This window comes from Myotis nattereri (assembly GCF_964212035.1).
Source record: "Myotis nattereri genome assembly, chromosome: 14".
Lineage (NCBI taxonomy): Eukaryota > Metazoa > Chordata > Mammalia > Chiroptera > Vespertilionidae > Myotis > Myotis nattereri.
In genome coordinates, this window is record NC_138089.1 from 40798397 (window position 1) to 40812431 (window position 14035).

Below are 14035 nucleotides of genomic sequence, written 5' to 3' on the forward strand. Positions count from 1 at the left end.
CCCCACCCACCGCCAACTGAAAGAGACTTGCTGGAGTTGGTGCTCTGGAATCTGATTTTTTTAGGAACGCATCTCAAAACATTCTGTTATCTGCCAGGTGCGCAAAGCATTGTAGCAGACATTCCTTACGGTCACTTCTAGCTTTAAAAGTCTGCTTTTCCATTAAATTCATATTCTCTGCACTTGGCAGACTCTGGATCAGCATGAAGTATTAGTCAACAAAGTGAATATATTACAGTATTCTTCCTAAATACAAATGGTTAATACTATATGTAAATGAAATAATGTATTTAGAGAACCTATCACAATAGTGCTCACTAACAATACATACTTACCTCATAGGATTGCAATGAAAATTAATGGACATAATGGCCGGGAAGCATTTGTCAAGATGCTTATCCTATAATGAAAACTTTATGTATCATATGCACATAATAATTGTAGCAACAATCATGATTCCCACTCATATCTAACTTCACAATTTACAAAGGTTTGTTAATAAATTATGTATTTAAGGTGAAAAAAAACTAAGAAAACTTAATGAATTGATAGGTTTTAGGAGGATGATGACAGTGACATTGGTTATGAGAACTTGTTACTCAAATTGTGCCCCATGGGCGAGCAGCATCAGTCTTACCTGGGAGTTCATTAGAAATGCAGAGTCTCGGGCCCCATCCTAGACCTCCCCAATCAGAACCTGCACTTTAATGACAGCCCATGTGATGTGTATTACACATATAAGTTTGAGAAGCACTGATACAGAAATAAATAAATAAATAAAATGAAAACCTTGGGATTCAACAACGTGACAGAACTCATACCAAACTGAACTCCAACCAAGGAGCTGGGAGTCACACCAAATCAGAGGATGCTAAGGCCAGTGCCTTACACCTCAGGGGGCATCTGTGACCTGCGGATGTTCAGGCTCCTGAATCCACTGGGATGCTCTTTTTCTCATCTAAGCTGCGACCCAAAGCCTTTTTAAAACACGTTTTGTGTCTACCATAGTAGCAACGGCACCATAACTTTGTTTTATTTTCACTTCTTTAATTATTCAGCTGTTGTAAATGTCACCATTTGGTGCATTATTACAAACCTTATGTCTATAATACTTCTGATCAATGACTAGGCATCTAAGCAGATATAGAATGGGTTGACTGTTTTGATAACATTCAACATTGATGAAACATGTATTTTCACAACAATAACGGTTCCAACATTTGTATAAATAACAACAGATCTATTTCCCTAATCATCTAGGAAAATAAAAGCAACAGTGAGAGGGTGACAGCAACACCAAATAAGTCTCACTTACTAGGTGGATCATTTTCGAGTGCAAGGATTTTTATTTTTGTTTTTCCATGTGAATAAAATTATGTTAATTTATAGTATCTAATACGACTTTAAAATGAAAAGGTCTATTTGAGCATGAAACAATGTGGATGAGACCTGAAGCAGGTTTTCAGATTATCATAATTTCCAGAGCTTTTTTATACATCATGGATGGTGCATGTTTTTTAATGTGCTCCTCCACAGACTGTATCACATAGCTTGATTTTATGAGTCCTGAGATCCAAGCTTAAGTGATTCTACATTACACATTTGTTTTCACATTTTATATCTTTGAAATCAAGATCTGTCTTACAATTGATGGCATGTCACTGTGATTGGCAGCATTTTTTTTCCTTTTATAATCAATGTGATCTTTTCTTTCTTTTTATTAAATTAATTGGGGTGACACTGGTTAATAAGATTATACAGGTTTCGAGTGAACATTTCTATGCTCCATGATCTTCCATTTCATTGTGTCTGTTTCAATCTCTTTTAATAATGCTTTGCAGTTTCCAGTATAGAGGTCTTTCACATCCTTTTTAAGTTTATTCCTATGTATTTTATACTTTTTGTTACAATTGCAAAAGAAATTTTTTTCTTTCATTTCTTTTTCTGAAATCTCATTGTTAGTATATATAGGAATGCAGTGGATTCAATGGGATCTTAAATTCAATTAAAAAGGGGATTTGGATTCCCAGTAAACCGAATCCTAGTTTACAAGGAACATCATAATGAGTAAAACAAGTGGGACAGAAAGAAGACATGACTCCCACCTGCATTCAAGTAAGAGGGAGAGATGGTTAAACAAAAAGAAATGAGATGAAATAAGAAAAGTTCCCATGGGTTTCTGTTTTCACAGAGCCAGAGGAAAAAATCGTGGAAGATGAAAGAATTTAGCAAAAGGGTAGCAAAGTGGCATAAGAGAGATGGAAAATAAAGGAGAGTGAATGAAGTACCAAGATGGAAGATGTAGGCAATAAGCCCACTATTTTCTCATTATTCCCGAGGTGCAGTGTCCTATGTCAGACATTCCGTTTTCTGCCCCCCATCTCCTTTTTTTTTTTTTAAATAACACACACTGGTCAATAGAGCTCCTCGAGTGTGGATTGTAGGAGGTGTTTTCAGCATCTTCCAAGATGTATTTTCTGTTCTCTGGCCTACACAGGTGGATCAATCACCCCCACCACTCTCTGAACCCCCATCTCTTTCCCCTGCCTCCTACATTTCACCCAGTCCCCAACCACCTGCTCAGGTTTAAATCAGCAATTTTCAACCAATGTGCCACAATAATTTTTAAAACATGCAAGAGCTGACTATTTAGTCAGCAGCACTGACCTCTTTTCTCTTAGATTGTCAAATTTAAAAAAAAAAATGACAACAGCCAACACAATGATAGCCAAGGATGTGAATGAATAAAAATTATACCTATTTTTTTGGTCAGATCAGCAAAAAATGTATATATATTTCTTGGTGTGCTGAAGAATTTTAGTAGTTTGTGCCATGAGATGAAAAATGTTGAAAATCATTGGTTTAAATGATTGTTACAACTTTTATTTTGTTTGTTGTTTCAGGTGATATCAAGATTATCAAACAAATCTACAGTCTCACAGGTATGGCTTTTGCCACAGAGAAAAATATGTATATAAGATCTGTAGGATTTCCAATAAACCTGTTCCCTAATACACTTCTCAACGTGAGATGTGGTGACTGACTTTCTTCAGTTTGCAAATAGAGAAGCACTAAAACGCATATCTCTACTTAAGACTTTAATTGCTATTGTTGAAAAGTAGATTGTCACCAAAACCTGACAAAAGTAGCAAAGTCCTGAGGTAGTGATCTTAGAGATACTTTCATTGAGTTTAAAATTAGTAGCCAAATGTTTTCTTGTAAACATCCAATTGAGGGCATAATGTGATTACCCAAAATGTAAAAAATATGGTTCAGAGATATTTTGGAAGTAGTTTCATTTGGTCTCAAGACATTCCTAACTTTTAAGAATCCTCTAATTTCAAAGAAAACTTTCCCAAGAAATAGTGATTTGCCAGATCTATTATCTAACAGAAATAGACTCATAGATACAAAGAACAAACTGATGATGGTTAGCCGAGGGGAGAGGGTGGTAGGACTGAGTGAAAAAGGTAAAGAGGTTGAGAAGTACACATTGGCAGTTACAAAACAGTCATGGGGATGTGAAGTACAGCACAGGAATATAGTCAATAATACTGTAATAACTATGCATGGTGCCAGGTGGGTATTGGAAATATCAGGGGGATTGCTTCATAGAGTATATGATTGTCTAGCCCTATGCTGTACCCCTGAAACTAATACAAAATCATAGACACACACACACAGAGGCACACAAATACATCCAATCACAGAATATATCACATTTTTTTCTTTCTGTTTCATCATCCTCAATGTATGGCTTCATTCTTTAAGATGTCCTCATTTTCTAAAATGACCACTGGTGAGCCATTCATTTCATCAATATTTTTCAGTCTAGAAACTAAAGAAATGTGAAAGAGCAGGATAGAAGCTCCCCTCTTTCTAGACGCTTTCCTAAAAGTTTCTTTATAATCTGTTCATTTACATGTTATCATCCCAGAATTTAGCCTCATTACTAAACCACGTGGCGAGGGCAACTGGAAAAGGTGATCTTTGGTCAAGGTGCATTGCTAAGAGTTCTGTTAACTAAGAGCAAAGGGAAAATTATGTAAAAAAGGGGGAACCAGTACTCTCTGGAGCACCTGTCCTGATGTCATATTGTTTCTATTTTCTTCATGATTATCATCATCACAAGGGCAAGCATTTATTAAGCACTTGCAATGCATATTGCTAAGTGTTTAACTTTCATTACCCAATATCTAATTTTTCTTTCACACCATTCCCAATTCACAAGCTTTAAACAATTCTATTACTTGACCAAGGGTATAGATAATGAGTCACAGGACTTCTAGGGCTGGCATTCAACCACTGGACTTTATTCTGCTTTCCCTTTAGTCAAGATAGGTCCAATGAAATCTAGTCATTTTTGAGTCTGAAATGACTATCCAAGCAAAATGTCATGAGCTAACTTAGAGATTCCTTTCACGAGGGAGATAAAAACCTTATAAAAGCATTTGTCAGAGAAAGATGAAGGGGACGGTCAGAAGAGAAGGAAGAGATCTACCCTGACCAGGAATTGAGCCTACAACTTTCGTTGTATAGGACAATGCTCCAACCAACTAAGCCACACCAGCCAGGGTTCTATGGTTGAATTTTATGGCAGTGTATGCACAGGTGAATCCAGCTACACAAGGAAAGTGGGAGTTGCTAGACAGATTCTGAAGAAAGTAACTGGTATTCCTGCAAAGAGACTGCATGTGACTCTGGGTATTTAAAAATCGAATAAATGTGGGTCCTGTCTGCAATGATGGTAGTTGGGAGAATTAACTCTTGATATAAGTAATGTCACATGTCTTGTTCACAAGAGTCAGTATCTAAGTAACTTTTTCAGGGCATCAAGCCTCTGTGACAAAATGGAAGAATGAAATGTAAACAACCTTGTAGAAGAACAAGCACTATAGGTTATTAGTCAGACAATTCTAGTATAGCCACTAGAGCCTCCTTGAAACAAAGGAATAATTAAATTGCCAGTGCAAATGTAAACAGAAGTCCAATTAGAGAATGCACTCATTGTTTTTCATCTCTTTGATAAGTTTGCCCTGTTGTGTCTTTAGCTGGGTGAGCTAGTTTTTCTAGTCTACAATACTAGTATACAAATGTTCACCTGCAATTCATGTGGAGCTTTTGTTAAAAGCACAGCATTTTTTAATGCTGTGAAAAACAAAAACCAAACAAATAAAAGCAATACCATGACTATTCCAACAAATAACTGATGGCTTCACCATCTAATTAAAATAACCATATGTAGTTGGAAAGGTGAGTCTAATACCGTATCTTCAAGAAATTTTGAGCCATTAAGAATAAAATACCAAAAAAAATATATGAGTAAACTAACCATTTATTTCACTTAGCACTTAAACTGAATGGGCTATTTCCTTTAAGGTTCCAATTCATTCTTTTATTATATCGTTAAAAGATGGTAAATCTATATACATCAATAAGCCAATTATTTATTAAAATGAAGTAATAACAATGAGAACTCATGAGATTTAAATAGTACTAGTAGGTCTTTTCAGTTTACCTAATTTTTATTAAAAATTATTGATGGGCAGGTATAAGTGATTGTATCTTCAAAAGAAACTGAGGCACAGAAAAATGAATTGAGCTTTTGGAGGAAGGAAGCCATGTCTGGGGCAGAGCAAGAAACATTTACAGTTGACTCTGCCCAGGGCCACTCGTTTAGCCTTTGCTGCCCTCTCTACCCTGACCCTCCATCATACCTCAATTGTCCTTTCCCATTCTCTCCCTTACTTCTTCTTAGCCTATAAGGTTTAATGACCCTAGTCAAGAGCCCAGTGGTCCTAGGATGAGGCTTGGCAAGACTTTCTCCTTCCTTTCCCAAGGCTCTTCAAGGGAGTGGATAGAATGGTTTTCTCCATTTCCTACCAACCGACTCATCAACAAAAGGAAAGCAGGAAAGAGTAGCTGAGGACACTGCTGATCTTTTCATCTATGTGATCCAAATAGGAAACACTTGTATTCTCAAGGATATTTTAATTTTGCTAGTTGACCTCCACACAAAGTTCTACTGAAGACCTTGTAAATTTAAAATAACAAAGCCCAAGAACTTCCAGTAAAATTAAAAACGTCTTTATGCCAGAACCGGTTTGGCTCAGTGGATAGAGCGTCGGCCTGCAGACTCAAGGGTCCCGGGTTCGATTCCGGTCAAGGGCATGTACCTTGGTTGCAGGCACATCCCCAGTCGGGGGCGTGCAGGAGGCGGCTGATCGGTGTTTCTCATCGATGTTTCTAACTTTCTATCCCTCTCCCTTCCTCTCTGTAGAAAATCAATAAAACATATTTTTTTAAAAAATAAAAATAAAAAATAAATAAAAACGTCTTTATTCTTAAGAGCATGCCATTATATACTATTACAAGTGGCAGGTTGATTAAAACCTAGATGCAAACTTTGGGAAAATACACCTTTCACCCAGCTCTCCAATAAAAGAATTTAAAAGACCAACAGAAGGGTTGGTGGGCTAACACCAGGAAAGCAGAGAGGGTAGGCTGGGAAAGATCATAAATGGAGAGACTTTTTTTTTCCTACAACCATTTATCAATGGGGGAACTTTTAACACCTGAATAACTTATAGAAAAATCTTGTAAGTCTTTAGTTTTGATGAGAAGTAAGTCTCTAAGAGATTGGACTCTGTTCTGACAGAACCTCCAATATGAATGACATACCTCTCAAGAGGTCTTTGCAATTCATACTAATCTATATTATCCACTGATTTAGTCAGAGCCCAAGGGAAATGGCAGCATCAACAGGAAACTCCCATCCATTGTGGAAGATGAGGAAGAGGATGAGGAGGAAGAAGAGGAGACAGCCTCCCTCTCTCCCATCTACACGAGGGGATCCTCCTCAACACGGAACAAGAAGGTTGGAAGCAATAAAAGCTATCTAGGTTTAAGCCTGAAGCAGCTGGCCTCGGGAACAGTGCCATTTCACTCACCTATCAGAGTCTCCAGTTCAAATTCCCCAAAAACCAAACAGGAATCTGACCCACCTAATCACAGCAAAAGGAAAGAGAAGAACTTGAAATTGCAGCTTTCAACTTTGAATAGTGCTGCACCCCCAGACCTCAGTCCAAGGTAAGAATTCACATCCTCTAATTCTTGCCCAGGTGAAAATGGCTGCCTTTTATTCAGACCAGAACCTGGCTAGTAAATTATTCAGCTTTCTGGGTCTTTCTAGTGCACAAGACCCTAGCCTGGATGCTTCAGCTTTCCTGAGTTTTTTGGGTAAATTTTGCCTCTGTGTGGAGGTATGTGCAGATATGAGAATAAATAAGAATTTTGGTAGGTTTTTTTTTTTAGAATAGTTTTAATCATATTCTCAAAAGGATTCAATACAATACAATCTGAACTAAAAGTGTGAACCAAATAATTTTAAATTTTCTAGTAGCCATATTTTTAAGTTAAAAAAAGTGAAACTGATTTTAATAATATATTTTATTTAAATCAATATGCCCCAAATATATGATCATTTCAAATGTAAACAATATAAAAAATTACTAATGAAATAATTTACTTTTTTTACTAAAATCTTCAAAATCCCTTGTGTATTCTATACATATAGCATATCTCAACTTGCACTATCCACATTTCAGGTGCTCAGTACTCTTATAAGGCTAATGGCTACCATATTGAATAGCATAGCTCTAGAATATCTAGAATTTAGAAATTTAACACAATATTTTTAAGACTTTTAGGAACTTTGGAATCCATGAAGATAAATTCACAATTAATCAATTTCCTTTATTTTAAACAGGATTGTTGATGGAATTGAAGACGGAAACAGCAGTGAAGAAAGCCAGACTTTTGACTTTGGCTCTGAACGAATCAGGCCAGAACCCAGAATTTCTCCTCCTCTTGGAGGTAAAGATATTTAGCCTTCTCTCAAGAGGAAATATTTCTTTTTAATTTCTAATGTTTGGCATTAGAAGTTAAACACAATATTTTCCATGTGATAGGACTGACCAATACCATGGAATAATTTGACTTTAGTCTGTGTTATCTATAAGTTATCAATATATCACTTGTAATTGCTCCTCTGTCCAGGCTAGATGTCCTGCCATTTACCAGCCAAGGTAACTGGTGTGTTAGGAGATTCAAATTTCTGCTGTTCATCCGGGGGTGCCCATGTTTTCCTTTTATAAATGTACACTAATCCACAAAAACACTACCCAGAGGAAATGCTGCATTAGTTGTGCACTGTAAGAACATTGGTTATATTTAACCAATTTATTTGGTGAGAGTTTCCGTACTTGCATTTTGTCAGAGGATAAACAACTTCAGAAGTATGTAAAAATGTTGGAAATGATGGAAAACTATATGAAGTACTACCCTCTAGTGATGGTGAATTAATGTAAGGGGTAGCCCCAAACCTAGCTCAGGCTCCTCTCTCGCCCTTTCATACTTGAGTCCGTTGGCCATAAAAATGAATCTAACAACATGAAAGAGGCCAGAACTGACAAATAAATTATAAAGAAGACACCCCTATAGTTAATAAAGAGAGAAGAATGAAGAAGTATTAAATAGGCATAAACTATCTACAAATACCAGCAAACTACCAGATGCAAGGCCAGCAATCCCCTGCCAGCTCTCTCCTCTCCTTCATGCCCAGCTCCGAGATCCCTTCCTGCTAATTAGTAAATCCCTCCATGGACAAAGCCAAGCCTAAAAAGGACTTTTGAAGGTACAATTCTGAAAGTGTGTCTTCATTGGTAGAATGCCAGTATTCGGTCTCAATTAGCAGTTCTTTTTCCTAACATTCATCATCTTCTGGGGAAATGGGAGGCTCCTTGTAAGATTCACTGATGGAGGGAATGGGGGAGGGAGAGGAGTGCAGATGTCAGTCAACAATCCTGATTAATGTATTCTTTTGACTTACATGTGCTGATATTACTCTGCTTAAGGCAAGGGGCACAGAAATCATAGTTATAGTCAAATTGGAGGGCTTGCCATGAAAAATGGTTGTGGGGCCCATTTGGAAGTTTTCTTTGTTGGCTCATCTGGGCCTGGAGATGATGCGCAGAACCTTACCATGTCCATCCACCTATTTCTGGTCCAACTACCCTCTTAGCTTCCTCTTCTCCCTTTTCCCAACATCTATCCCTACACTCATTCATTCAAGCAACACATTTTCTTGATTCTATCTCCTGTGTATCTCTCGGTTGTAGGACTTTCTATCCTTACTGCCTCCACCCTTTTCCTCGCCACATTCATCTCTTGCCTGCATTGCTACCAAAGTCTCTTCTCTGATCTCACATTTTTCTCCATATAGAGTAAACATTTAAAAAAATATAAATTGATTCCTATTACTCCCTATTTCCCCCCTTAGTATGAAATTCAAACCTGTTGCATAATTACTTTTCAAATATCTCTTTTCCCTGCTAGACTTTAAGCTTCATGAAGGTCAATTACATTTTATTTATTCATTGCTATCGCCTCTAAAGGAGGCCTAGCCTGTGGTATATGATCTCTCATCATTCATTCCTTGTGAATGGGTTAGCTTTGCAAAATATCTCTGCAAAATGAGTTCTTACTACTCTGCCACTTCTGATTGTTTTGAATGAAATTTTCTCCCACTAACAAGTTTTCTACCCATAACTGACCAGAATTAGAATATTAGAATGATCATATCCTAATATACATATATCCTTTCTACTGCAGCCAGCAATGATTCATCTGTACTTTTGTCCCTGACAGAAATAAATGCATTTGGAAGATTAAGGTAGAGAAAGTAGAGATGAGAGAACCAGGAAATTGGAGAAATTATCTTTTAGAGCGACACGGGAGGAGATGGAAAACCTGCAGTGGAGATTAGCACCTGAAATAGAGGTGGGAGGAAAATACTCACATGGGCACAGAAATCAATATTTAGGGGGGAAATAGAGAGGAAGAACAGAACATCCCTTTTCTATGGTTTGGGCACTGGCTATAATATATATTTAGAGAACTGTCAAAGAAGAGAAAATGTGACCTCTTGCAACACAGTGGTGATTACGTTCAGACAAAGGAGAGGACTGCCATGTTCACATTCAGTCACTATAGTCAACAGTCACCACCCTGATGTGTGCCTGGTTCCAAAGAGTGTATCAATTCCAGGGAGACAGAAACTACATCAGGAATCTAAAGGCAGTAGCTCAGGCTTCCTTCCCTAATACTCTTGACCCAATTCTCAAATATGATATTTATTCCTAAAGGACTCATTCTGTGTGTGTGTATGTGTGTCACTTTTCAGACCCAGAGATTGGAGCTGCTGTTCTCTTCATCAAGGCAGAGGAGACCAAGCAGCAGATAAAGAAACTCAACAGTGAGGTATGGAGCCTTCTCTTCCTTTAGTCATGCTGGAGTGGTTAAGAGGAGAGAAAAGTCCGGGTCACGAACAGAAACGTTATAATATTATCATTACAAGTATGGGTTCTGCTGTCAGGCCACCATGGATGAACTCCCACTAAGGCTCATATGAGTTACGTGACCTTTGATAAATCACTTACCCACTCTCAAGCTCTGATTCCCCATGAGTAGAAGGGGACGGTATTATGCTTACCTTGTAGTGCACTGTGAAATGCAGATGATCTAGGTAAATCATCCTATATAATAAAAGCCTAATATGCAAATCGACCGAATGGCGGAACTACTGGTCACTATGATACGCACTGACCACCAAGGGGCAAACACTCAATGTAGGAGCTGCCCCCAGCCCACAGGTCCCAGGCCAGCCAAGGTGGGTGCCAGCAGGGCCCTCCACCCCCACAATCGCCCCACCAGTTGCCCCACAGATCAGCTCTGATCGCTGGCCTGGCTTAGGGACCCTACCCATGCACGATTTGCATGAACTGGGCCTCTAGTTTAGCATAAAGCAAGCACACAGTAAGTAATAATTATTATAATTAGCATATTAAATATATTGATATTTGGTTTAATTGGTGCTTTTTCATTTTTTTCATGTACTTCGATTTTTAATGGGTTAAAGCAAGATCATTAGTCCCCAGATGAATCATAAGTAATGAGTCAGAGCAATCAAATGTCCTGAAACTCTGCTCCTTTCTCTGACACATATTTGCTGTGCAACTCTGAACAATTTACCTCTGTAAATCTTATCATCTATCCATGTAAAATAAGGTAACTTTTTTAAACAACCCTATTGAGGTATATTGGACATAATATAAAATTTGACCATTTCAAGTGTACAATTCAATTCAATAATTTTTAGTATCTTTATTGAGTGGTTCCACCTACACCATAAATTAGTTTTAGAATATTTTTACCTCCTCAACAAAATCTCTCATACTCATTTATAATTAATCCTGTTCCTACATCCAGCTCTAGAAAACCATTTATCTACTTTCTGGACCGTCTGTATAAATAGAAAAGGTAATTTCTGAATTACTGTCTTAATTTATGCCACCCATTCCCCAATATAATAAAATTTGAGAAGGGGAAAAAACAGATTTTGAGATAATGATTTGGATGCAAATAGTTTATTTGGGACGTAATTCAGGAAGCAAGATGAAAGAGCAGAGAAGCAAGACAGAAAAGAAATGAAAGCAAAAATATAAGGGTGTGTTATGAGATAATTAACTCTGTGGGCAACTGGGGCTCAACCCTGCTGAGAACCCCTGAAAGATTGTAGCACAACTCAAAAGTGTAGCACTATGAGGCAAGGAAAGGTGGAGTTGAGGATGGTTCCTGGGGGATTATCTCTCCAGGCCTAACAGCAGAGAACACCGGAAAGACTCCTCGGACAGGAATATATGGTGACCCTCAGGGCAGGCACAGAGAGTATAACAGAATCCCTTTCAAGGACTAAAGTTTTTGATTATCTGATGAAATTTTAGAAGAAAATGTAACCAGTTTATGATATTGATGAGATGTGAGAGAAATTAAATTCACGTCATTATTATCATGTTCCAATTATCTGTAATAATGGAAGACTGAGTAGATTGTCATAAAGTTCAAAGGTTTTTCTTAAATCTGTATTTCTTCAGCTTAGTAAAAGTTTATGTTTTACTGCCGTCTCCCCTTCTGAACCTGTATTCTCTGTAAGAAGTTAGGTGGCCCCAGGGCAGATTAACAAAACAGGCACAGAAAAACTAACTAGAATGAAAGTTCTTCAATCACAACGGCTTGGCCAAACACTGAATCACCCAAATAACCTCTGGCTAAAAATGCACCCCCAAAAGAACCCAAAACTAAACTAACTGAACTCCCTGTTGGAGAAACTGGTCATTAACCTTCTATTCAACAATTTCTTTTCAGATATTGTTCTTGACTAAAACCACCCATTAATACCATTTGAATTCTTTGCCCTCACATTTGAGAAGATCATTTGATGGTTTTAAGAACTGACTGACCAAAATCTTAGCTCAAGTATTGGACTTAGTGATTATTCTGGAGGGGAAGGATGGGGTGTTTATATCTTCACTTGTTGGAATGTAGGTAATTTTCCCAATTACAGCTGTAAATCTAATGCTACATGATTTTCCTTTGATAATGTGAGCCAGTGGTACCTGTGTTAAAACAGAAAACTACTTGAAAAACAAAATATTTCCCCAATGTGATTCTGTATTCATGATTGCTTTTCCAATGAGATGGAATAAATCTTTTTAACTTGTCATATATTGAAATAAAAAGAGCAAGATAAAATACCAGTGATCTAATTTTCCTTCCCTAGAGGATTAGTTTTTCTTTATAGGAAAATATCTGATTTCATCATGACTGAAACTTAAGTTAAAAAAATCTTATCCTTTACACATAATTTAATTTATACACAGTCTTGACCCTTTGTGTAGTGCATTAAAACCCACTAAGACAGGCAGAATGAAAATACAAATTGTCTTCTCTTTGTAAAATTATTCTCCTTATTAAACCTTCCTACTTGTTTTTTCTTCCTATCTCTTACAAAGTAATGTTTACATGGCAAAAAAGTCCAAGCCTAATTTTTCCATTTCACCTATTGTCTACTACATACATGTGTGATCATTTAGTTGCTCTGTTCTTTATTCTATTCTTTTAGGAGTAAGCAGAAGAAGAAATGATAATACATGTGGGATGTACTGCATGACAATAACCGCAACCAAAAGGTCAATCCCCAATATCCGTGAGGCATGCTGAGCATTGTGTACAGCTGAGAGCATTGCAGAAACCCCACTTTGGCATTTACTAAAGAGCTAAGATGTAACACAATTGTTCTACTGACGTGTAGATTTCAAAATCGGCTGGTTAAACATTGAACAAAAATCAGAAAAGGAATACTATTGGTAGTAACCCACTTTCCCAGAACAGTTAAGACAGTTTAAAAGATGTAGGGCAGCTGCTAATATTAGAACACTTTTGAAAACATTACCATTATTTTACAGCAGAGAAAAAAAAAATAGTGCAATTCTTAGAGAATTGTTTAAGAATAACAACAAAACATCACTGTAGGGGCCACGGGCTGTGTAGGTCAAATGCTCCATTTCTGAAAGGGTTTGTAAGGAAGGATTAGAGTGCTTTCTCACTTCTGAAACCTGGCTGGTCCAGAAAGACACTGTGGCAAAGCCTGCCAAGGGAACCTGCATGCTCAGCCGCAGCAGGCACAAGGCATAAAACACACCAGCAGAGGAAGAGAATAAGCTTTGGGGACAGACAGATACTTAGGTCCCTGTGACTTCAGCAAAGTGTTCACCTTTCCCAAGATTCCTCCTCTATGAAATGATAATAATAAAATCTGTAATGGAGGATTGTTATGACAACTTAATACCAAATTCAGAAAGTTATTTCAGTCTTACCCTTTATAACTCCATATATTGTAAGTTAACTTATTTTTAGCCTGCATTGACTAAATGCATTTCCTTTTCTTTCTTTCTTTTATGTTTTTATTGATTTCAGAGAGGAAGGGAAGGGAGAGAGACAGAGAGAAACATCAATGATGAGAGAGAATCATTCATCGGCTGCCTCCTGCATGCCCCCTATGGGGGACTGAGCTTGCAATGCGGGAATGTGCCCTGACTGGGAATTGAACGGTGGCTTCCTGATTCATAGTTCGACA

The 14035-nt window shown here is 37.5% G+C and overlaps 1 protein-coding gene across 1 annotated transcript in view; it reads left to right on the plus strand.

Moving 5' to 3' along the window:
• KCNH8 (potassium voltage-gated channel subfamily H member 8) overlaps nt 1-14035 on the plus strand; it is a 276310-nt gene that overhangs the window by 248050 nt on the left and 14225 nt on the right. Inside the window, exons 12-15 of the mRNA XM_081106039.1 lie at nt 2904-2942; nt 6734-7089; nt 7769-7875; nt 10244-10320. Coding sequence (XP_080962165.1) covers nt 2904-2942; nt 6734-7089; nt 7769-7875; nt 10244-10320 — 579 coding nt within the window. The remainder of the gene's footprint in view (nt 1-2903; nt 2943-6733; nt 7090-7768; nt 7876-10243; nt 10321-14035) is intronic.